This window comes from Sorex fumeus, unplaced genomic scaffold, assembly GCF_029834395.1.
Source record: "Sorex fumeus unplaced genomic scaffold, SorFum_2.1 ptg000034l, whole genome shotgun sequence".
Lineage (NCBI taxonomy): Eukaryota > Metazoa > Chordata > Mammalia > Eulipotyphla > Soricidae > Sorex > Sorex fumeus.
In genome coordinates, this window is record NW_026606091.1 from 4,822,760 (window position 1) to 4,849,117 (window position 26,358).

A 26,358-nucleotide genomic window follows, 5' to 3' on the forward strand; every position below is an offset into this window, starting at 1 on the left:
TGCAAAGAACCAATAATTGTGCAAAGAATGAACCACTGTGGAATTTCAGTGCTTCACAAAATATATCAAGATCTTTCGATTTTTTGATCTGTTCTCTATACATTACATCTCAGAAAGTGCCCCTTCTTACTGTTTTGCCATTGCCTCTGGTTCTAAGTCTCATTCGAGAAAGATCTGTAGATTCAAGGCCCCTCAGGGTGTCTCCTCTGATGATGGCTAGCTGCTTGGAAGACGGAAAGGGTCTTCTCTCCAGATGAAAGGAACCAGAAGTGGTAGGTGAGGAAGATCTCGGGGACAGAGGCTGCCAAATGTCCTTCTCCCAGGTGTTGTGCTTGTTTGGTGTGAAGGAATATGAAGAATGACACCGTCCTGGAGGCAGGCAAGATGGCAGGTCAGTTTATTTCATACTAACAGATAAGTGATCACATCAACACAGTTCCTGGAGCAGCTTGTCGTTAAACTTAGATAGATGGTTTTCCCACCAGATGTTGCGTTCTTGCCATTTGCCAGGAACTCCTCTACTCTTCATCAGTTTTCATCCAGGAAAGCTGTGCCCTTCTGGACATCTTTAGGGTGATTATAAAGTCATAACATCGATATCACAAACCTCAAATGAACATCATTGTCAGGATTTTATAATCATACCCTATGCTTGTGAAACAGCATCATTTCTCTTCATTATTTTCATACTTCTTACTAGATTCAGGCTTTTGCATGCTATCATTCTATAAACTTTAAAGTAGTCATTCTTTTCTCTAGTCTTCTAGAGGTTAAAACTGGAATTAGCTCAAAGATGTCAGTGAAATCAAGTAACAGCTATAAACATTGGTAATAACATTAGCCATAAAATGCAAATTGTTACAAAAGAAGATTAAGTCCATTTTAACTGATGACTTCTATTGACAACCTCACCAATGAGTATTTTATGAGAGGACATGAAAAAGAAAACAATCTAAACCCATTTGGGTAACTTATATTCATGTGTAAAATATGTACTTCATGTGATTTGTGTACTTACTGTGGCCGATTAGAAATAAATTTGGTAAGAAGAGGTGACAAGGGGAGATGCTGTAGAAAAATAGGTATTAAGGAGAATAGAATACAACCTGTTTTTATGGACAGATGACAAAAAGAAGGGGAGACGATCGATTTCGGGTTAGGGGAACATGGCCAGAGGCAAGACAGGAGTAAAAGCAGGACACTTGTCAAGTGCGAAATAGGCAAAGAAATAGATGGTATTTGACAGGGAAAAAAAAATAAGAGCACCAAGGACTTTGGTTGGTCTTTATTTTATTCAGTTTCCAGGTTGTTCTTCAGAGTATACTATCCAGGACCTGTTTGGCTCTGCAACCAAGGTTATTCATTAATATTCTCCAGCTGCTCCTGAATCTCCGAGCCAGCTGCATCTATTTTTCTCCAATTTCTTCCTCTCTTAGAATTTTCCTGGTCACACTACAGTGGGGGCTCACATTTTAGGCATTAAGAGCGCTCTTTAACAGAGGAGGATAATTACAGCCCTCCAAACTCTGGGGGAAAATAATTGTCGATAGATTCTCACCAACATTGTTTCCCCCTTGGTGAGAACAACAAACGGGGAGGGAAAAAAACAACTACGGCGCTGACTTGTTGCTTTTCTCAAACGATAGTTCTTAGCAGGAGGAAAACCACATGAAGCAAAAAGCAGAATAAAGGGCCGACATCACAACTGAGATGGCTTTCTTGATAAGAAATTAAGCATTTTTGATTTGAAGACCTTATCAAGCATGTTTGGCTGTTGAAAGCAAGCAGCCGCAGTGCCAGGACCGCTCCTGATTTCAAGATGAGGATCAAAAGAATACCTCCTTTTGAGTCCAAAATTTTCACTGCAGCTTTTGTCTTTGTGCCAAGAACTGCATTCACAGGGGAGTTCAGAATTACTTCAAAGACCTCATCATCTTCCTCTAATCCGTCATAGGTAATTGCTATATTCCACATCTTAGTTGACATTCCTACAAGAAGTAAACATTTTAATTACTCTTTAATTGCTATTTCAATCACCTAGGTGTCAGAGAAATATATTAATTAACATGTCTACAGTTAGACTGCAGTAGCCTGAGTGAGCTATTGTACTGCTCCCAACTTGCTGACATCGTGCTGTTCTCCCATATAATGTTAAAAGACCACATTTGTTCCTGGACAATGATGATTCCGTTTAAATGCAAACACTGCAAAAAAGAAAAATATTAAGCGGCAATATGCAAGGGATGAACAACAAAGAAACATGGCTAATAGATAAGATCCAAGATGTAATTTTTCCCAACTTGCCTTGTCTCTTCTTAAGAATAAACAAGTATGGCAATCTTAAACTCTTAAGAGCTCCAAAATTTTTAAGATGTTGATACAGACAGAAGTGATTATTGGATGATACTTCATGCTATTCATAGAATCCTTGAAATGATTGATTTCCAAAGACAGCTGCTTTCATCGACTACCCTATTTCCTGAGATATCTTGCGTGAAAATAACTTTTCTGATGATGCAACATTCAATAGTTTATCTTCTCCTAGAGAGAAGTTATGGGCTGGGGTTTCCTAGAAATAGAGTCAGCCAATTTTCACCTACCCCTCTTTTTGTCTGCTTCTGTTCAGGGAATTATAATAGGTTTGGTTTAAAATCACTTTAAAAACTTAATATGAAGCAGTTTAATATTACAAATATATCACAGTTTCGATATTACAAAGATATTCCAAGCTATCATGTCACTACTAATAGGAGATGAGAAACAATTGTGAAAACCCTTAACACAGAAGTTGGAAGACTTATCTCCATAGGTTGTCTAATTCTAACTAGTTTCTAAGATTTTAATTACAGAATATCTCTGAATTGAGGTAAAGAGATGATCGCAAAAAGAAAGAAAGAAAGAAAGAAAGAAAGAAAGAAAGAAAGAAAGAAAGAGACAATACTATTTAGGGAAGAAAGAAAATTAAAATTTTAAGAGGAAAAAAATTATAAAATTTTGCTTTGATCTTCAAAGGCAATGTTTTGACATGTTTGCCATTTCCTTTGGTTGTTTGAATGCATTTAATCCCATAAACTCCTCTATATAAGGATTTAAACATTCATTCTAACCTTCTTTTCTAAAAATACAGATTCTTATATTCTTGTAGACTCTTTGCTACAGGTTTATGTCTCTCTATAAAGGCACAAATATTTTTTGCTTAAGATAAATAAAATTTATTTGTAAATATTTTTGCTACAAATAAATATATTGGTTTTTATTTGTATTTTATAAATAAATATTCTTTGCTACAAATAAATATTTGCTACAGATTTATGCCTTTTTATAAAGGCATAAGCTCCCAGTTGTATCCAAGATGGAAATTTGTGTCCAAAAAAAGATGGAACTGTTGTGCTGTGATGCAGTTCAATGGGCTGTACTGCAAATTTTGCATGCAGGAGGCCTGGGTTGGATTCCCTATATGTCCAAGAGCAACTCTGAGGGCAGAGCCAGTGAGGAGTAGACCGATGGCTGAAACCCAAAGAATAAAATAAAAAGATAAAATTGTTCAGTTATCCCTACTCTTGGCTACAACTAGAAAAATTAAGCATATTTAGATTAATTTTATTTTAAAAAAATGACAGCTAATTTGGAAAACTTTCCATATCAATTGCATTCTTAATACAATTTTTTTTACCAATTTTGCAAAAACAGAAGTTGGGGGAATTCTATCACAACATAAACTTTTGCTCACATCTCATGCATAAATGAATCAATCCATCAAAATATCTACCTTGTGCCTATTTTGTACTTACCTTTAGAATTTGTGGAAAACATCAGAAGTATACTATCGAGCTAAGCTCTGATGTAAAGACTTCTAAAATCTTTTTGAAACGACAGTATGTTAAAACCAGAAAAACCAATCATTCATGGGCATATACAATATGCAGCCAAAAGATACCAAATAGATTATAAACACTAGCTATGTGAGGGCTCTACGTTGGAAGGATTTGAAAGGAGTAAGTGAGAAAACAACATAAGTGAAGGGAGGAAGCTAGAGAGGCAAAGACCTCAATCAGAAAAGTTGAACTAGTTGATTGAAACAAATAAGCCACATGGGAGAACCAGAAGTGATAGGCTGCAATAGTGATTTGTAAGACAATCTGAGTAGAACCTCAGATCCAGAGCAGTGCCACATTCAGGCTTTAAACCACAGCCCAGGGAAGACTGTTGAAAACAGATGGACTGAACATGTTTGCCACTCAATGCCTCTTTTGCAGACCACAACACCCAAAAGGAGAGAGAGAACACAGGGGATTGCCCTGCCACAGAGACGGGGGGATGGGGGGATGGGGGTGGGAGGGATATTATCCATGGTGGTGGAAAATGGGCACTGGTGGAGGGATGGGTATCTGATCATTGTATAATTGAAACCAAAGCACAAAAAATTGTAAATCTACAACTTTAAAAAAAATAAAATAAAATAAAGGGGAAAAAAAAAACCAAAAAAAAAAAAAAAACAAAAAAACCAAAAAAAAAAAAAAAGAAAACAGATGTGTTAGAAAAAAGAAAATGAGTAAGTTACATAGGCAGCATTAGGCACTCATTGGATAAGTAGAGAGACTAGAAGTTGGAGATCACTTAGATACTGCTATTATAAGGCTGGCATAGAGTGATTAAGAGACTGAACAATAAAAAAGCATAACTAAGAAGATTTTTGTATTTGGAGAACTGTTTCTCAAGACCCATAGAGTTAAGTATTCAAATGAAAACTGAATACAAGGTCTACATCCAAGCCCCAACCAATTGATTTTCTTTTGAGAATATATGTATTTTTTAATTATAGTACTTTTTTCTCTTCCCACAGGCCAAAAAAAATCGCCTTTTACAAGACCTTATGGAGTTGAACCAGATGGTTAGAGAAAAGATATTCCAGGTTTCATTTAAGTGCTTCTGATTTGTTTGCCTGCATTTCAACTTTATTTCTATGCCTACCAGGTGTGTACATAGGATCAACATTTTTATTTTAATAAGATTGAAAGAATTTTCTTGGTTTCTCTTTTTCCTTCCCCTCTCACTCTCAAGGATTAAAATATGTGTTATATCACTGAGATTATAAGAAGTTTCAGAAGGCTTGAACCAGCCCCTTTTCCCACAAAATAAAAAATTCTGAAGAGGAGACAGAAGGTGTCATTCTTATGCAGGCATACCCCACCATAGAGAGGAGGTCCATGCCTGGATATTTTCCTGCAAAGCAGATTTCTCTATTGAAAGACATTTTCTCAATGTTTTTTAGTAAATGCCACATTTGAAATCTGTCCTTTTGGAAAACATTTTGACTCTTACAAATGATGACATTCTCAATTAAGAATCAGCAAACCTTTTAAGAACATATATTTTAGAGAAAAACAATCATTTTCTTGAGAATGCTTAAGATTCAATTCAAGATTAGTTACAATGTTAGAAAATAAAGGTTCTAGGCCAGAATGATAGCACAGCAGGTAAAGCATTTCCCTTGCATGCGACTAACCTGAGTTTGATTACCAGTTCCCCAAATGACCTCCTGAGCCCCACCAGGACTGATCCCTAAGAACAGAGCCAGGAATAAACCCTGAGGCCCCAAAACAAACAAAAAAGAAAATAGAGACTTAAGAATGAGTTTCTGATAGGATACAAAAGGTAAACTCAGGGCTGTAGAGATAGTACAAGAGCTACAATGCATGCCTTGCATATGGCCAACCCTGGTTTGATATCTGGCACCACATGGTCCTCTAAGCATTGCTTTTGCGTGTGGCCCTGGAGGACCCCTGGGCATTGCAAAGTGGACTGGGTAATCCTGAATAGAACAGGGCCTGGACAACACCACATCCATGAACCCTCACATTATTTTATTTTGGTTTGGTTTTGTGGTCACACTGTCAGTACTCAGGGATTACTCCTGGCTTTCTGCACAGGAATCACTTCTGGTGGTATTCAGGGGACCATACGTGGTGCCAAGGACCCAACCCAGGTCAGCCACATGTTAGGCAAGCACCTTACCCACTATGCACTCTCTCTCTCTCTCTCTCTCTCTCTCTCTCTCTCTCTCTCTCTCTCCCCCCCCCTCTCTCTCTCTGTCACATTGAACCCAATCTACAAGAATCTCTAGGAAGGGACTCACGTCCTCCTGAGCATCACTTGGGAGACTCCAAAGGGAAAACAAAAACAAAAGGCAAGTTGAGGAGGAGAGTGTGCACTAAGCCAATAAGTCCTTTAGATCCTCTACAGCTTCATCCCAAGAGCTATCAACCCTTATAACAAATATTCTTATGTTTTTGATTTCACATTGCTTCTTCCCTAATCATCAAAGTATTTTTTTAATCAACAGATTGTTTAAAAGACGACGGAGTTGGAGTGTGGACACCATCTCAAAAAAAGCAGTGATTAACAATATAGGTTCAGTATTGGAACAAATATTTATAGGATCCGGATATATAAAGAACTTGAAAATCACCGTGAGCTGAAGAGTAGTGCAAGGGGTACTTGCGTGCAACCAGCTCTGATTCTATCCCTAACACTACATATACCTCTGAAGGACAGATCCAGGATAGAGCTATTTTTCCTCTCCTAAAAAATTAAAATAATCTAAAATAAGACTTCAGTTTTGGAAACTTTCAGACTAATAAGTTCTATGACGATGACTACCCATCAAAGAAGTATTTATTTTTAATTTATATGTTTATAATATTTCTCAAAATGTCTAAATCATCTCTAAAATTATGAGACTAATTAAAGCCCCCAGAAGTCATTTGTGTTGAGCCAAGATAGCTTGCAATTTCTTCTAGAAAATTGGATTTTTATTTTATTGAGTGGAATTTCCAACAGGTACATTTCAGAAAAACTCATCTACTGTGATAAATTCTAATTCTAATCAATCAGAACAGAGACTGGGGTAGGGGAGGGGTTGCTGCTTAAAATGCACTGAATGCCAAATCACTCCTGACGTTATAACTAACATGTCAAATAATTAACATGACATATGACAATATGATCTTAGATCTCCAAAAGTGGGCAAGTTGGGACTATATCAACATTGAGTACAAAGAGGCAAAGCATAAATGCATCAAACCTTTTCATCTGAGTGTTGATCAGAATATTAGGACCCGCAATACCTTGAGTAAAAGCACTAGATCTACAGTGGGAATACCTCTTCATTTACCATGTGATGAGCCTGAGGTAAATTTCAAGTCAGAAACTGAAATATGTCTGCAAAGAGGTCAATAATAAAGTTTGAGTTGCTTGTCAAACTGAAAGCTCATTGTTCTAAGTTTGACTGTTGCTCAAAAATCTATATGCTCAAAGTTCTAACTCCCAGTACCTTAGAATATGACTTTCTTTACAAACATGGTCATTATATATTTAAATGAGTAAGAGGAATCATACTGGAGTAAGGATGGAGATCTAACATGTTTTAACTGTAAATCCCCCTGTGGAAAGGGGAAAGTTAACATTTATGCACATGGGAAAAATAACACATGGAGATGGAAGTGTAGGTGAGTGTGATATAAGGAACACAGGGAACACCAGCGTACAATAGTATGATAAGAGACACAAAACATATTCTCTCCCACAATATCTTCCCTCTTTCAGAAGAAATCAACCTTGTATACCCACTTTCATGGGTGGAGAATTTGGACCACACCCATTGCACCCAGGGCTTACTTCTATCTCTGTGCTCAGAGATCACTGCTGGAAGTGCTCTGGGACCACATTCAGTGCTGGGTATCAATCTGGGGTTTGCCACATGCAAGGCAAGTACATAGCTTCCTATATTACTTATCTAGGCCTCTCCGTGGATCCATTGATCTTTAATATCTGGATTGCAAAATATTGAGAAAGGAGATTTCTGTCTTATAAACAACTTGGTTTGTGATACTTTGTTAGGGCAACCCTGGCAAATGAATGCTGTCCTCAAACCTACAATACCTGTGGCAAATTGCAGAAAGACATTTTTTTCTTTGATATTACAGGTTTTGATTTTAGTGATGTAGGGCTGGAGCGATAGTACAGTGGGTAGGGCATTTGCCTTGCATGCAGCTGACCCGAGTTCAATTCATCCGTCCCTCTCCGAGAGCCCAGCAAGCTACCAAGAGTGTCCCGCCTGCACGGCAGAGCCCGGCAAGCTTCCCATGGAGTATTCATTAGGCCAAAAACAGTAACAACAAGTCTCACAGTAGAGACGTTACTAGTACCGGCTTGAGCAAATCGATGAACAACGGGACAACAGTGATAGTGACGGTGATTATATTTAAGCCATTTTGCCTTTGCCTGAAATACCAATTGTGGACAATGGCAAGAGTTCTCATTTGGTGAAATGATCTCAGAGCACAAAATACCCCCTCTACAAAAGAGCATAAAACACAAATGCCTCCTGTTACCAGGTTTTCTCCACTTGTGCTTGGACAGAACATCCAGACTAGACCAGAAGAAAAGAGAGAACCATAAATGCCATGAGAAAAAGGGAGAACTCTCTGCATCTTCCACAGAAACTAGGATAAGAAGGAATGGCACCAAATTTAAGCACAGTTCCCCCAAAGGCGGACATTCCTTTAACTGAAGTCCCCTTCTACTTGCTCAGAATACCTTCTCCCCAAGTTAGTTTTCCAGGATTACCCTTAGCCAAAGCAATGGTTAATTCTTTGCATTCCAATAGATTATTTATTATGAGTTGTTTTCATGTCTGCATTTCTCACTAGAACATTCAACAGAACATTCTGAAGAATGAATGCCATAGCTTTTGTACCTAGCAAAGTTCTCCCGCATATTTAAACCACATATGTGATAATACTTTCTACTAGCATCTCCTTATATCAGCCTCTTTCAAAGGTTCACTTAGAGATACCCTTTAGAAATTAATACATGTATATAATAGTTGGAACACTTCAACAAAAACATGGGACAATCAAATGATTATATCTTATGTCAGTCCTTAAAATATTTTTGAAAATGACATTTTTCCCTAGATTTTTTTTATGTTTATTTTTATTTTTATATGTCATCTGTTATGGTCTTTCCTTTCAACATCAATAAGTGTCAGTTTATATGTATATATGCATATTAATACACTTGATGTTTGTACACATGTATACATATATACACATACATACATACATACGTGTGTGTGTGAGTGTTTATCAATCAAGTCTAAACTAACCTCTCTTGGAATGGGATTATATTGTTCCTAAGAGTTTCTAGTTGCTGAACTTGCATAGTATTTGGCCTCCCTCACAATCACCAGATTTTCTTACCAAAACATAAAACCAACTGTAGCCAATACGTACCTGGGTCAAACTGAATCAGTTTAGCTGGAGTCGGAGTAAAATCTTTTCCAACTGTAGCTGACACTTGGTTAACCTTAAAAGAGAAAAAAAGTCCTTTATAATAAAAATAAATATTCTATAAGAGAGAAAAGTCTAGGCAAGCTTTATATTAAACCCATTCTCTTAAATGTTTTTAACACACAGCAATTTTAAACATATGCTATAAACCATTTTTATAATAAATAATTTTAGATCCAGGTGACATGGTTAAATTTTCTAGATTAATATCAGTGGAGGTAAAAGTAAAGCTTTTTTGTGCTCCATTATTAGAGAAAGTAGATGAGTTTTTTTTTATGTAGGAGTACTGCTATTTATTCAGCCACTGATTAGCTGATTGAATTGGGCATGAACTCCACCTTACTCTTTTTTCATAGTTTTCTTTATTTATTTATTTTCTTTTTATATTTATTTATTGACTCACTGTGGGAAAAGCTATAAAGCTTTCAGGTTTAATTCTTGTTCATACAATGATCAAACACCTCTCCCTTCACCAGTACTCATTTTTCACCACCAAGAACTCCAATATACCCCCCTCCCACCTCTCCCAATGCCTATGAGGCAGATGATTTCCACTTAACTCTTCTCTACATTGATTATATTCACTGTTTCAAAAAAAGATGCACCATTATTGTTTAGAATTTCCTCCCAAACAATCAGAATTGCTGAAAAAGCATTGTGAAATACTTTGTTTTCTATAGCTGGTTATGAGAATCATATAATCTCGCGTGGCCACAATTGTGGCCTCGCGATTTTGGATTTCTGCAAAAAGCCAGGTAAATACGAGATTGGTTTCTGTGCGTCTGGTGTTATGGCTGTGCCAGAGAGCCATTCTTGGGGGGCAACTCGTGACCTAGTAGGGCGTGAAGGACGAGCCGGTACCGCCCCCCTTCCCATGAGACTATAGTCACCGACTGAAACCTGGCTTTCCTATAAGCTCTGAGGCTGCGGCCACCTTGCTGCTGGAGGGGGCTGGGGGGGTGGGGAAGGCGGAAGGGAGCAACACCCTTTCCCTCCCGGGGAAGCATGGTGCTGTAGTTGAACACATGGTCCATTCACTTTTCTACTGCAAGCTGCTGGACTCTGGACTAAGTCCTTTTGCTTCTGGAGCCATGGCTGTGCTGGAGAGCCGCTCGTGGAGGGCAACTCATGACCTCCGTATGGCGTAAAGGACGAGCTGGTACTGCCCCCCTTCCCATGAGACTGCAGTTGCCCCGTCACCGCTGGCTCATACCTGGCTTTCCAGGAAGCTCTGAGGTGGCAGCCACCTTGTATGCAGTTCAGATGCATTTCCGCCAAAAGCCTCTGGGTTTCAAGATTTGTTTCTGAGTCTCTGGGATCATGGCTGTTAATTAGCTTGATCAGGAGCCAGAAAGGCCATTTGTAGGTAGTGACTCGGGGTCTCGCTGGGATGGGGAGAAAAGGGCCAGTTCCACCCCCATCTGGTGGCTCATCACTGCAGGCCCAAACCTGACTGTCCAGTGTCCTCTGGAGGATGATGGTCACCGGGCCACCAAGGGGAACAAGCCAAGGCACGAAACCTATTCCCACCTGGAGTGGCCCAGCCCCAGTAACCTACTACAGGAACAGGATGCATTTCTGCCAAAAGCCTTTGGGTTCCGAGCGAGATTCGTTTCTGAGTCTCTGGGATCATGGCCGTTAAGCAGTTCGATTATGAACCAGAGAGGCCATGCCTCCAATTATATAGCTGAGCCAGAGGTGGTTTGTGGGTGTGTCTCCCACATACCTAACTTTTGGCCGTTTACTTTCTTGGTAAACTTTGCCCCAAGTTTTTGGGGTCTGGCCAAAGGCACAGCAGCAATTTGGGGGTATCTGAAAGTCTGATGGTGCCATCAGGCTGCTGATGCACTCACCTCACAGGTACAGATTGACCTTCTGGCAGCACCATACTCCCAGTAAGATAAGTTTTAAGGAATATTTTTCTATATTATGAAAATCATTTTTTTGCATTGTCTTCCCTCTACCTCAACTTGCTTTTGAAAGAGTAACTCAGATAATATGGTTGTGATAGAAATGAAGAAGAAAAAATGGTAGACAGGTATCCTGACAACCTATGTGATAATGTATTCTGGAAACTCCAAGATGACCCTTAAAATTAGGTGAGCTAAAACCAGGCTGGTCTGTCTTCCTGTTTAAATGAAGCTATCTCTTCACAGACCTGAATGACAACTTGTGGAATGATCCATCTCATGAACAAGTCACTTCAACAAAATCCACACCTGGAACCAAGAGCTCTGTAGGTTTCATCAAGTCAGTTATTGTGAAAAAAAATCAAAAAACATTCTGCTCAAGACAGACTATTACTGATCCCCTCTTCCTCACATCCCAAACTAAAAACTAGAGGGAACTTAAAGGATCACAAAGACTGACCTTACCTGTCCTGGAGAAAGCCTAGATATGTGTTAAGAATATGGTTCCCTGTAACACCAGGAGGGATTTCTGAACATGAAGCCAAGAGTAAGCTCAGAGCAGAAGCAGACGTGGCCTAAACATACTCCCACCCTTCTAAAGGAAAACTAGTGTCCTTGACTGGTTTGAAAAGGAGGTCATTGAATGAGAAGTTGAGTACAATTGGTAGCTCTTACTTTTGCATTTTTAAAGATGTTTCTGATGCTTGGGGAGGTGGTACAATATTTCTTCATTATCTTACAAGGGAAGAAAATGCACAAATACCAACCTACAAGTTGTTGTTTCTGATGCCTCAGACACTATTTCATTTTAAATCACAAGTTCTAACTTCTGCTAGTGGGTCCGCAGTGGAAACATTAACCATTAACCAGAAGAAGGCGTATTACCTCCTAAGCATCCATTTGTTCTTTGTCTACAATGCCAAGGCTCCTCCTGAACAAACTTTCATTGTGCGAAGGAAACCCATTGTAAACCTGTTTCCACCATATGCTGTAAGTTACAATTCTCTGCATGGCTCTTGCATATGCAATTACCTAGTATTTACCACCACTGAGTTGACAGAATCCTAGGTGGGAAAAGGAAAGTTGTGAAGTGAGGTGATTGCAGAAATCACACTGGTTCAAATCAGAATGAAACACATAGGGTAAAAGTTCCCTCTCTTCCTGCTCCTAGTCCAGTAAGCAGTAAGCTTGGGACTGTGTGAGGAAGCAGAAGGTCTCTGGATAGAGTTTCTGAAAGACTCTGGACTGGATTTGAGGAAGGCCAGCGTACTCTTCCGGCAGGTTCATGGTGCGCACACAGTTTAAGCAGACAAAAGGTTCCATGTCACACACACCACGTATGTTCTTCCTGGCAAGGTGCATGGTAGTATGGCCCAAAACTCCAGACTAGAGCATATGGCACTTTCTATGAAGGACCAGAGGACTATTAGAAAACCATCCAGGCAGACTCTTTCTCCATAAACAATCTGCTGGGGAAATTACAGGCACACCAAGTTGTCTGTCGTTTTAGTAATAATAAAGAGAGTCTGTGGCCACTGGATAAATACTGAGTATGGATCTGGTGGAATTAAGGTGTACCAGGTCATGAGGGCAATGTGAATGCATTATTATAATTAATACTTAGTTAGAGAGGGACACATCATTTTCCCAGGAAGTTAAAAATCAGTGCCCAGTTTAATGTACCGGGCACTCGAGGAAGGAGTTTTTTGGACTCACTCTTCATCAATACTATGTATAAACTTTCATTCTCTGTCTTTTTGGTGCCATAGTGACCCCTAATAATGACCCATAGTGAACCTCTTGCTATTCTGAATCATAGGTTGTGCTCCACTCTACAACAAAGGAAGGTAAAGGTAAAGGTAAAGGCCCTCCCGTTGATCGTCGATTTGCTCGAGCGGGCCCAGTAACGTCTCCCACTTGGTCTAAAAGTGATTGCTGAAAATCCCTAATATTTCATGATGTCTGTATTAATTTATGTTCTCTTAATTATGAGTAGCATAGAAAATTCTTAAGATAATGTGTACCGATTAATCTTTTCCAATGAGACCAAAAAAAGTGACTCTGTATATACAAAAAAAAAAATTCTATGTTGTGACTTTGGTTGTGACTTTCAGTTTCTGTATTGTAAACCACAATTCCAAAAAGGAAGAGGAAAGAGAGAGAGAGAAGAAGAAGAAGAAGAAGAAGAAGAAGAAGAAGAAGAAGAAGAAGAAGAAGAAGAAGAAGAAGAAGAAAGAAGAAAAGCACCTGCCATAGAGGCAAGCTGGGGGTTGGTGGGGGGTGGGTGATGGGAGGAAACCTGGGAACACTGGTGCTGGGAAATGTACACTGGTGGAGGGAAGGGTGTTGAAACACTGTATGACTGAAACCTAATCATGAACAGCTTTGTAAGGGTCTATCTTACAGTGAGTCAATTAAAAACAATTTTTTAATAAATAAATAAATAGAATTGGTTGTAAGTATCCTACAAAGGCTTTAGCATACAACTTTTTTCTTTTTTTAATTCAGGACTATATATATATACACATATATATATAATTGGTAGTATTTTTTTATTTTTTATTTTTCTAATGGATCCACGTGAGGTGCAGTTACAGACTTACAAACTTTCATGATTACGTTTCAGTCATACAATGCTCTGTACCCATCCCTCCACCAGTGCCCATTCTCCACCACCAATGATCCCAGTGTGCCTCCTCCCACCCCGCCCTGCTTCTGTGGCAGGGCGTACCTTTTTGCTCTCTCTCTCATTTTAGGTGTTAGCATACAAGTTTTTTTTTTTAAAAAAAAGCAGAGGTGACCAAGGTGATTATGCTGAATATATATCCCAAAGAAAATAAACTTCAAGGCTTAAGAACTAGATTTATAACATATAATTAGGTGTGAAAATTATATATAAGAAATGATAAATGTAGGTTGTCTTGTATGCAGTCAACCCCAGGTTAGCTCATCAACCATCCCATAGGGTTCCCTGAGCATTACCAGGTATTCCTGAGTGTAGAGTCAGGAATAATCCCTAAGCATCACCAGATGTGGCCTTAAAACAAACTGAAATAATAATAAATGTAGAATGGAGGATCAAGAAGATTTTGTACTTAGATGCTAAAATATAGTGTGATACCCATGAACTTAACATTTCCTTGATTACTATGAATTTTATAGGAAAGTGCTTTTTAAAAAACACCAACATTTTTAAACATGTATTTTAGCTGGGCAGTTACATTTTGAAGTTACCTTCACACTCACGAAGGCTGAGTCCATGGAATGTCCCCTTCTGACAATTTCCAAGGGTAATACACCCACATTCTCACACACCTCATACTCAGCCTGTGACCATTCAATATGAGACCACTTCAGTTCCAAACTGTGCACAAAAGGAAAAGGAAAAGGAAATTTGTAAGAAAGACATAGAAGGGTGTCTACAGAAATCCCTTGAAAGAGAAAAGATTGACACGTGTTAGAGAAATTTTTAATCAACCTTCACCAATGCTAAAAGTTCCTTCCATTTCTATGGGCACTTTGAATTCACTGTCACTGTCACTGTCCTCCCGTTGTTCATCGATTTGCTCGAGCGGGCCCAATAATGTCTCCATTGTGACAATTGTTACTGTGTTTGGCATATCGAATACGTCACGGGTAGCTTGCCAGGCTTTGCCATGCGGGTGAGATACTCTTGGTAGCTTCCCAGGCTCTCTGCAAGAGGCGGCGGAATCGTGGAGAACTTTTCACATGATTTCATTTGGTGCTTACAGCAACTCTGTATAATAGATAGGAGCATATATTAAAATTCCATTTTAGGGATGGTGAGATGGAGCAGGAGTTAAAGCACTTGCTTTGCATGCAGCAAACTCCACTTTGATCCCTGGCACTGCTTATGGTCCTCTAAGCAATGCCAGGAGTGGTTGCTGAGCACAGAACCAGGAGTAAACCCTGAGAACTGCCAGGTATGACCCAACTCCCTCACTACAATATAGAATCTCATTATAAAATGTAGGAACCAAGATTACAAAATTGTCAGAGGCATCACAGTTATTTGTTGTAGGTACCCCAATATGTCTAGCATATAATGTTCCCTTCCAAAGCAGAGATTTGACCAAGCTGACAAAGTTGAATATATCTTCCCCAGGAAAATGAACTTCAAGACTTAGCGACTAGATTTACAATATAAAACTAGGTATAAAAATATATAAGAGATATAGGGCTCGAAATACATAGGGCCCGAAATACCATAAATATAAGACACTTGAACTCGAGTATTCTAAAGGTAAAGGGACCATTAGCAGCTAGACGCAAAAATGCATTCTTTTTGGGAAAGGGCACGATTATGAGCTTTCTTAGCTTAGATTTCGGCTTCATTCACTATTATATCCAGAACTGCTCCAGATAGTTTTCCTCTGAACTTGGCTTCGCTTTAATAACAAGTCATCTTTGAGTCATATTTGATATGCTTAAGGAATAAAATGTGTATGTGTTTTATAAGCCATTATCTGTTCCTTTTTATGTGTATATGAAAGGACTCTGCTAATATGTAGCCTGGATGCAGCCGTACATCTGAATAAACCTGATAAGTATGGTGGTGCTTTTGTTCCCACAATATACTTATGAGTTAACATTTAACATGAATTAACATAGAAACTATCTTCTTTAAACCTCATAAGATTAGAGCAACTTATGTTTTCTGAAAAGCAAATTGAGCCCAAGAGAATTTAAAGGGGAAAAAAAGAAAGAAAAGATGTCACTAAATTACTAGAGGGCATAAATGAAATTTCCAACATAAATATGATGCCAAATCTTCTTCTCCACAATTTCTTTTTTCCAAACGAAGTTCTCTGTGACAATGGTTGTTTGAAATCATGCAGAGGAATGCAGTATCTTTACCCTAAAATGCTTCCCTTTTTGAGGTGAGAGAACATGAAGTATTTCACTAAGCATTTCTATTCTGAAAACTCTGTAATCTTCAGCAAGATGGAAGATACACACAATCTTTACTATCAATAGCCTATTAAAAATATTTGCTTTTTAAAAAAAAATTTCTTTTGTTTTAACAATGTTTCTTTCACTATATGTTCATAAAAATTTCAGTGATTGTCTGACAGTACTTCTCCAACAGGTTACTAGATTCAGTCTCTTTCTTCTATGTCAGAAGTTTTCTAAACTTATTGGTCTACCACATCTCTCTAAGTAACCCCCCCCCCCACCACCAAAAATCACTTATAGTTCCTTTAAGGTGGAGCATCTACCTTCTAAGTGAATAAACAAAGTGCCTCCAATTGCACTGGAACCTACTATATCCCCTTCCCCAGATGGCTTCAGTGCTTGCTCAAACAATTTCATCACCCATTTGGGGAAGCACTGTTTCAGATTAGGTAAAGGTAAAGGTAAAGGCCCTCTCGTTGTTCATCGATTTGCTCGAGTGGGCCCAGTAACGTCTTCATTGGAGATTTTGTTGTTACTGTGTTTGGCATATCGAATACATCACGGGTGGCTTGCCACGCTCTGCCGTGGGGGCGAGATACTCTCGGTAGCTTGCCAGGCTCTCCGATAGGGGCAGAGGAATCGAACTCGGGTGGGCCATGTTGGCTGCGTGCAAGGCAAACGCCCTACCGCTGTGCTATCGCTCCAGTCCACTGTTTCAGATTAATTCAATTTTTGTCAATTTTTTTCACAACCAGAAATTCTGAGTTACATGTGAAATATAAGTTCATAAATTTCACAGGGCTTTAGGCTTTCTAGAGAAAGCCTAAAGCCTATGTTAGAGAATAAGTTTCTTTAGGCTCTCTAGAAAGCCTAAAGCCTATGTTAGAGAATAAGTTTACTCTCTAATAACCTATGCCCTCACACCAATATGCATTAAAAGCATAGCCTATAGATTTAAGTTCATTAGCAAAATAAACTCAGTAGTATATTCTCCTATTCCAAGGACCTGCTGGTTTAACTTGAAATGTGGAATTACTCATGAAGTTATACAATCATAGTATTTGTATAGATTCACTCATCTCTTTGATTTATACATTATTATATAATGAATATTAATTATGCACTTATTTATCCAGTATAAATACACACACACATATATATATATAATTTGTTACTGGCATGCAAGATTTTATAAAATTTTGACATGTAGAAAGGATCCTCATATTTTAAAATATTGGTAACCTCAAGGGTTTTTATTGCACCTGAACTAAAATTGGACATGAACAAAATATGAAAACAGCCCAATATTCAAGAACAGGTGACTAAATAAAGAAACTGTGGTATATATACACAATAGAATAGTAATCCACTATAAGAAAAGAGAAAATAATTTACTGCTACATGGATGTATCTAGATAGTATCATGCTAAGTGAAGTGAGTCATATGGAAAAAAAGAACAGATATAGAATGATATCTCTCATATTTGGGTTATAAAGAATCATAGTAAGGGGGGAGGCCAAAGGCAACAAAGTCTAAAACTAATCTACAGAACTGAGCTTATCACAGTGGAATATGTGGTGTTGGAACATTGTGTGCCAAAAACCCTATCATTAACAAGATTGTAAATCATGATATCTAACAAAACCAGGAATAAACAATATCAAGAAATAAAGAAGTTAAGTACTATCTAAAGAATCACAAGATAAACAACAGGGATATTACAGATGCCAAGAGAAGAGACAACTTGCAAAGAATTCCTAACTGACTCAGGCAAATGAAATCAAGAGAAATTAGCAGGAATCAATGGCTGAGACAGATCAAGTGGGATGGGGAGGAGAACTGAGGAAATTAGAAAAATTAATAAATATAAATGATTTTCAGCTAAATATCAGTGAAGAGTCTCCATGACCAATCTTTAGGGGAATCATTTTGTTTAGTGGTGCTCAGAGCTTACTCTTGGTTCTGTGCTCAGGGATTATCGTGGCAGTGCAGGGGACTGTAGGTGGTGCCAGGGATCAAACCCAGGTTGGCCACATGTGAGGCAAACACTGTGCATGCCCTACTACTGCTCTGGCTCCTCAACATTCAAGATTTTAAAAACAAATCTATTGCCCACACTAACCACATAAACAAAAATTAATCAGTATTCCTCTTCAGATCCAGATGACCTCGAGGACTAAATCTAAATGCAATTTGGTTGTGGATCTAGATCCACAAGAAGATCATGTTAAGTGCTGCTCAGCTTCAAGTTCTGATGTTAGGGGGAAAGTGTATATTTCCCTGAAGTGCCAGTAGAATGCGACCTAAAGCTTGGAGGTTGAGGTTGTCATTCCACAGTGTTCTATCTTTCCTTGAAACTAACCACTCACTGCAAATAATAAAGATCTACTAAAAATCCATGACATTTAAGCCAAGCTCTAGATTTTTTCCAAATAAAAGAATTTAAATTGCAACTCACTATCCACAAAGTAGGTGCAATATGTTTGGACTGTGCTCTTTTGTTTACTGCAGTGCTGTATTTTTATGCTGAGACTCTGGTAGCTTAAATGCTACGCAAACATCTTGAAGAAAAATAACAGATGTAGTCAGTCACTTGGGAAGTTTCCCTACAAGAAGCTACACAGCTGTCTGTGTGGCATTTTGGGAATGTACAGGTTATGTGAGACAAGATTAGGCTCAATTCAACATACATTTTAATGTTCGCCTCTTTTCTTTTTCCATTGAATGAAGCTCGCACTAGCTAAAAGTTAAGCTGGAGAAAGGGCTATATGTTAAACTAAGGTGGCAATCAATGAAAATAATTTTGCCTGAAATGACAACTCCTTAAACTCCTAAGCCGGGATATTTCTACCTTAATCCTACGACATTTGGGACCAGATCATTCTCGGGGAAGGAAATTCTCTCTTGTGAGATGTTTAGCAACATCGATGGTTTGTACCCAATGGACACGAGCAGCATAACTGCCCTCCAGATCCAATGATCAAAACTGTTCCCAGACACTTGCAACTGTGCCTTGGTCATTCCCAGTGGATAAACATTTTCCTGTGTGTTTTTAGGAATTTTCAGTCATCATGGGAAAATATATTCTATGTGGTGGCGTCGTGAAAATGAACTGAGTTAGAAGTTCTGAGACTTCTGATCCCTGCCCCTTACCAAGTCAGGATCAAGAAAAGCTACTTAAAAATCAAATTTGAAATTGAGATCTGTTCCCCACACCTGTGATCCCGCATTTTGATCAACTTCTTTATTTTCTAAAGCACAAAATATGTTTATTACTTGATTTACTCAGATACTACATATACTCAAATTAACAAGAGTCTTTGCATTGCCAAGTCCATTCATTGTAGACTAACCAGAACATAGTAAATTCTCAATACATTCTTGTGAAATTAATAAAAAATTCCCACTTAGCACACTCGCCTAAGCTTACAACATCACAGAAACTATTCTTCTTTCTAAAATCTTATTAGTTTCATATTAACTACACCACGAATATGCTAAGATAAATGATATTTTGTTTGTTTAGTTTTGTTTTATAAGCCACATTTGGGCGCTCGGGAACTACTGCTAGCTCAGCATTCGGGGGTTTCTGTGAGGATCATGTGGTGTCAGAGATTGAACCCAGGACTCCTGCATATAAACATGTGCTCAGTCCATTGAACAATTGCTCTAGGCCAGGCCAAATGATATTCATGTGCTTGTGCTAAGCCCAAACTTTGAATTATTTGGCTATTACCGAACTTTATTAGAGTATGGAGAAAGATGGGCATTGACACAGGAGTGTCATGAAGCATGATTTGCACACACATAGGCAATTTTCTATGATATATCATGGTTCTCAACATTTGGCAGTATCTAAAAACAGCTTTGATGATCAGAACTGGCATTCGGTGGACAGAGGATGGGGGGTTGTTGCCAGCCATCCTGCAGGCACAGGGCTCCTAGCCCATTTCACCACCCCACTCTATGACCAAGGGTGATTTGGACCCAAATGTCAACATACATTGACAAAACTATGTACTTTTTGATATTTCAATTTGTGACTACTAGATTTGCACATAAGAAGCTTTAGCGTTTTATTTTATTATTATTTCTTTTTTTCTACTCATTTATGTGATCTGAAAGAAACACTTAGGATTAAAACACCAGTTTGGGATTTGGGACATTAATCCAGGTTAACAAGAGTGTGTGGGAAAAAAATGCACTTTACTGTTCTATGCCTCAGTTTCCTTACACCAAAGTATAATAATAATGACTCTCTACTTCAAAGGAGTTCAATAAACCTTAATAAGTACTCATTAGGTAAGTAGATTGCACTTCTCAGCATAAAGTTTTATAGATGCTCAAATTGTGATTATTCTTTTTTTTTTTAACGTTTTGGGCCACATTTGGCAATACTTAGGGGTTACTCCTGGCTCTGCACTCAGGAATCACTTCTGGTGGTGCTCAGGGGACTAGATGGGATGCTGAGGATAGAAACGGGGTCTGCTGGTGCAAGGCAAATGCCCTTCCCACTGTACTATGGATCCAACCCCCAAATCGTGAGTATTTTGCAACTAGATCTTCATTTAGAACCAAGTAGCATATGATTTAAGAAATTTGAAATGTTAAAAAATGTTTCTAAATGTTCAATTCATGGCTTATGGACTCAAAGATGATGTTTTTAAACTCTATAATGTGATGCTTCGAACACCTGTGTTTACAGTTTTGCCTTCTCCAGCGATAATGGGAAAAAAAGTGTTCAGCCAGAAGGCAGCATCCTGAATACCCACACAGGATTTTTGGAGTCAGACACATTTTGCAACACATTTTGCAGCTACTTCTAGGTGTGGATTACGGTCAGTTACTCAGTCTCTCTTGGCCTGAGTTTCCATTATCTTTAAAATAAGGAGAATTCTATGCATATCAAATGATGAAAATTAAAATTAGCTAATATGTATAAGGCACCTGTACACAGTGGGTACTTAATAAGTACTATTTTCTTTCATTTCCTCTGTGTTTTCTTAGTTCTTGTCTAAAAACAAATACTTTTACTTCTGGCATACAGGGGTCTCTAGTCAAGTTTCAGCCTCTTCCCCTGTAAGAGGCTGCATGAAAGTTGCTGAACCATTCTAAAGTCCTTTGTCCTTCTTTAAAGTCAAGAAGGCAAAGCTGAATAATGGAAGGACAGACTCAAAGGGAAGTCAGAAGGAGGGGAGGAGTTGGAATTCTGGGGCAGCTGAAGAAGCAGCTATTGAGTTTTGAACAACTTCAGTGAGAACTGGTTTCCCTTTTAAGTTTGCTTTCTTTGACAAGAAAGAAGTCAACTAAAAAACATATTAGGAAACTCCCTTGGTTGGAGGTGGGCTGCATTTCAGGGTTCACATAGGTGTTTTCTGATGATCCTTGTGAGTCTTGTGTCACTAATTTTGGAAGTTCTGAGCAAGAGTTTGAGTTTCTACCAGAGAGCAAACAGGAACTTGGGAGTGAGTCACACCAAGGTAGAAGCCAAGCCAGAGACCTTCACTTACTTTCAGGTCAAGAGGTCAGAGTTCAGCATCAGAACTTCCACTGTTCTGCTCAGTGACTTCAGGTGGCTCACTAAAATTCTTGGAGATTGATTTTTTTATTGACATCAAAGTATTGTCTTTTGCAGATTGGATTAGACAATGCATACATGAAAGCACCTGGTGCGTACCTGAAATATGGCCTTTCAGCTAAATCCAAATCTTGATACAAATTCACAGTGTAATGATTTGTCTTCTCAAAAAGGTATCTCCTAAATGTATTTGATGCAGATCTGGCTCTGAGTTATTAGAGGATTTAGTGCAGATGGGGCAGCTATCCACGGTCAAATAAAGTTGAGATAAGTTGTGTTAAATGTGTTCAATATGTTGTGTTTCAGTGATTCCTCCACAAAGCATCTCCACGATGCTCAGAGGTGATGTGTGTCAAAGCAAGCAAGTCAATGAGCCAGAAATAACTCAATTAGCTTCAGTAACCCAGCATTTCTTAGAAGCCGTTTACAATAGAACATCTACTGACCTTTCAGGACCAATACTTCATAATAATGCTGCAGTGGCAAAACTCATTAGCACTGAACATAAATCCTCCTTATTCTTTAACATAACTTTTCTTTGCTTTAACATAACTCTTCTTTGTTGCACATACTGGTCCTTTGAGGTATGTTACTGTAGCTTTTCACCCCCTTCCAATGTGCAGAATATTAGGCTATTAATCCTATCCATGCCAAACAAGAACACTTAGTTCTGTAGCGTTTAGCTCATTTGTCAACACATTGTTCATGTTGTGAATCATCCCAGAAATGATTTCTAATTAGAGATAGATTTTAGTTGGCAACTGAACATCTCCAGGATACTTCAGGCAATTGTGACACAAACACACATGGATGAGCAACATCGTAATCAACACAAGGTACATTTGTTACGGAGACTTTAAATATATGAGATGCTTTGTCATTTGTTTCTTTACACAAATTATGGCATTATCCCCATTTTATAGATGAGAAAACTAAGCTTTCTGTAATTATTTAGATCAGTGGCAGAGATAAAGTTCAAATCTGTACTTGGGCTCCAAATTCAGTGATGTATTGATTATTAACTTTATCACAGCTTTCTGTCCAGTACAACATAGTCACATTTGAAAACACGAACCTAAGGTTTGTGAGAAATAAATATTTCTCCTTTCCCATTGCCTGGGTAGTTCATGTCCCAGGGAAAGAAGGGAGCTCTCCCTGCTGTGGCTTTTCCTTTGCGGGTTTCTCATGAGGAGTGTACTGCATTTATAATCAAGCAAGACTCTTGAGTGTAGTGAGAAAGCCAGACACTCTACTATCACAACTCCTGGGCCTGAATCCTTGCAACTTCACTAAGGGCTAAGTCACTTCCTATTGCTGTGTTTCAGTTTTCTCATCTGACTATTTTGGATCATGATATCTAACTAATAGTTCATTGTGATGATTAAACAAAAACCAATAAAAAAGAAAGAATTATATTTAAAATGTCTGTGATTTGCAGAGTATATGTAACTAGGTTCTTAGTGTTCTTGGGGAAATAACCTACTACCTACAGCACTGTTTCTTAATGGAAAAATGTACTTTCAGTTCCAGAAAATTCCTATTCCTTTCAGAAATTAAGATAAATGCCAAGTAATTTTTTTTTGCTTTTTGGGTCACACCCAGTGATGCTCAGGGGTTCCTCCTGGCTCTGCACTCAGGAATTACTCCTGGCAGTGCTTGGGGGACCATATGGGATGCCAGGGATCGAACTCGGGTTGGCCGCATGCAAGGTAAACATGCCAAGTAATTTTTTTAATCTGTCTGCTCTCTCTGAAGAAAACAACTTGAGGGGTCAGAGAGAAATACTGACCAATTGAGTACATGATTTGCTTGTGGGAGGTCTTGATAGGTTAAGGATCTATACTTGACCACCACATGGTCCCTGGAGCACTGCTGGAAATGACCCTCAAACACAGAGCTGGTAGGAGATCCCAAGCACTGTCCAGTATGGCCCAGAAACAAAGAGAGAGAGAGAGAGAAATAGAGAAAAGGGAAGAGGGGTGAGGTTAGGGAAGGAGGGAATAAAAACCAATATCTGTCAGAATATAATTATAAGCATTTTTGACTGATTCTTATTGGGTATACTTTACACTATTCTGTTTTGTTAGTTACAATCATTTCAAATGCAATGAAAAATACCTCTCGTGTACATATGTGAAATTGATATACAACAGCAAAAACATATTACAGTCGTCCCAATGAAAGTATAAATTCTTCCATGATTCTCCCATAAAACAGGATTACTTATAATAAAACTTACTCTCAAAAACAATGCTCTTTATAACACAACACAACAACACTGTCCTCCCGTTGTTCATCGATTTGTTCGAGCGGGCCCAGTAACGTCTCCATTGTGAGACTTCTTGTTACTGTGTTTGGGAGCGATAGCACAGCGGTAGGGCATTTGCTTTGCACGCAGCCAACGTGGCTGACTCTTTATAACAAGAAATGAAAAAACCAAGGTGTGAAACAATATCATTTAACACTGTTTGTGGGGGAAAAAATCCTCTTTCACCCACCCTGTTTTTATGCATGGTGGACCAGTGGTTTGCATTAGTTGCAAGTCTTATCTATATTCTTATGTTGACAATAGTTTGTTTATTTTAAGTTGAAATATTAAAAAGTAAATTAAGTCAATTTATTTGTGTTTGAAGATGAATTAGAGTTTTTTAGAATTAAAAGATATTATAAAACTGTAAATTTATTTTATACAAATTTTGTCATGTTGATAAATCACTTCTCTAAGACAAGTGCATTTTAATGGGTGGTGGTTTTATTTTCATTAACTCATGATAATATTTAAATGTCCAGAGTCATGTCTTTATTGCTCACACCTCTTTTTCAGTTTTTAGTACTATCAACGTGGATTATAACAGACACCCCCCCAAAAATCTGTTGAAGTGATAATACTGGAACATGCACTGTTTATCATTTTTTAAGTAGCTTGGGTGTCCTAGAAGGGATTTTTAAGAGGTTGCAGTTTTCACTACAGAGATACAGAGACCTCTTCTGGCCAATGTTTGGATTGCAACTCAGGACTAAAAAGCCAAATCAATAATACAGAAAAATTTGCTTTCTTTGTCCACATTTTGTCACGAAAGATTCAAGAAAAAACTGTGCTCACTTATGGAATTTAGTTTATAAGTATGTTGTAAATGCTAAAAGTAGGATAGGCGCATGATTTTTCTTATGAGTTGACCTGTAAACGGATCAAACATTAAAAAAGAAAAAAATACAACCCAAGAAAATTTGGCCATAACAAATCTTTACGTAATCATCTGACAGATGGTAAATTATTTGATGCATAAATTCCATAAAAGTCTGTAATAGATACCAAGTGAGATACCAAGTGAGTGATATTAATATGACCTAGTGTTAATCTTTTAAATGTTGAGGATTTGTTACTCCAGTTATTCTGAGTATCTTTGTAACACGTAAAGTGTCACCTAACACTGCCCTTCTCTGCAATGATTTCATCTGATACATTAATTTTCTTTTAAAGGCAGCCACAAGCACTGTTTTCGATTTTTTATTATTTAGGAGGCGTACACCCAGAGATGCTCAGAGGTTACTCTTACCTCTGTACTTAGGAATTACGCCTGCAGATGTTCAGGGAACCATATGAGACTCCAAGAACTGTACCCTAGTCAGACACGTGCAATGCAAGTATCCTACCTGCTGTACTATCTCTCCAGCCCCTGGCTTTGATATTTTTGCTAACCCTTCGTGACTACTTCAGATCTTTTTTGCTGCAGATAATTTCAGAGACTCTGGTTACTAACGCAGTCCTAGAGTGACCTCTTGCTGCATAATTTGTACATGAGCCTGAAAGCCTATTCCTGGATGCTAGTTAACTTCACATATTTCTCTGTATGTGATAGTTTATGCATTTATGTGCATAGAAGGAATGACCCATCACGACATAACTGTTCAATTTTGTCATGCTCCCTTATGTTTCCCATTAACCCATTACCAAGCAAAAATAGATGAAAACATTTTTCTTCAAAATAAAATATGTGAGCTTGAGATGGTCTATCTATTTAACCTTTTAAATTTTGTTTGAAAAAGAAAATTTCACATTTTTTAGTAAGCAAAGCCCTGGACATTATAATTAGAAATACTGAATAAATAAAGCAATTTACATTTGAGGATTGGCAGAGTTTCCTGAAGGGTCCATGATTTGAAATTCCATAAAATCTGAATTTACTTCCAAAGATGGGTTTATGACGTAAAGAATGGTCTTGCTGTTTAAGTCCTTTTGGCTAAATTTCTCATGGATAATTTCACCTATAAAAATAAAATAATAAAATGTTCTGGCTATTTTATTTTACGCCGTTTTAAAAACAACCAAAGCATATTTTAAAAATAAATTAACATTATTGAAATTATCTTAAGCTCAAATCCTATGAACTTAAACATGATTAAACTTTTTGGGTCTTAGAAATATTCTACCTTAAATAAAATATAAATATAGAGGTAGAGCAGGAAGGTAAGCAATTTACAATATTATACGACTCTGTTTATTAATGCTGATCATTGTCATCAAAGATAAAAATATACAATTTACAAAAAAAAACAATAAAAAAGTCCATTCCAGAGTAATTTTTAATCAACTTAACT

The 26,358-nt window shown here is 38.0% G+C and overlaps 1 protein-coding gene across 2 annotated transcripts in view; it reads right to left on the reverse strand.

Annotated features, from left to right (window-relative positions):
* FREM1 (FRAS1 related extracellular matrix 1) overlaps positions 1 to 26,358 on the reverse strand; it is a 172,737-nt gene that overhangs the window by 19,222 nt on the left and 127,157 nt on the right. Inside the window, exons 26-30 of one of the 2 annotated variants that reach the window (XM_056117277.1) lie at positions 25,881 to 26,025; positions 14,498 to 14,627; positions 9,297 to 9,369; positions 1,839 to 1,988; positions 131 to 369 (exon numbers count right to left, since the gene is read on the reverse strand). In XM_056117277.1, coding sequence (XP_055973252.1) covers positions 131 to 369; positions 1,839 to 1,988; positions 9,297 to 9,369; positions 14,498 to 14,627; positions 25,881 to 26,025 — 737 coding nt within the window. The remainder of the gene's footprint in view (positions 1 to 130; positions 370 to 1,838; positions 1,989 to 9,296; positions 9,370 to 14,497; positions 14,628 to 25,880; positions 26,026 to 26,358) is intronic. The other variant, XM_056117278.1, reaches the window with a different exon arrangement.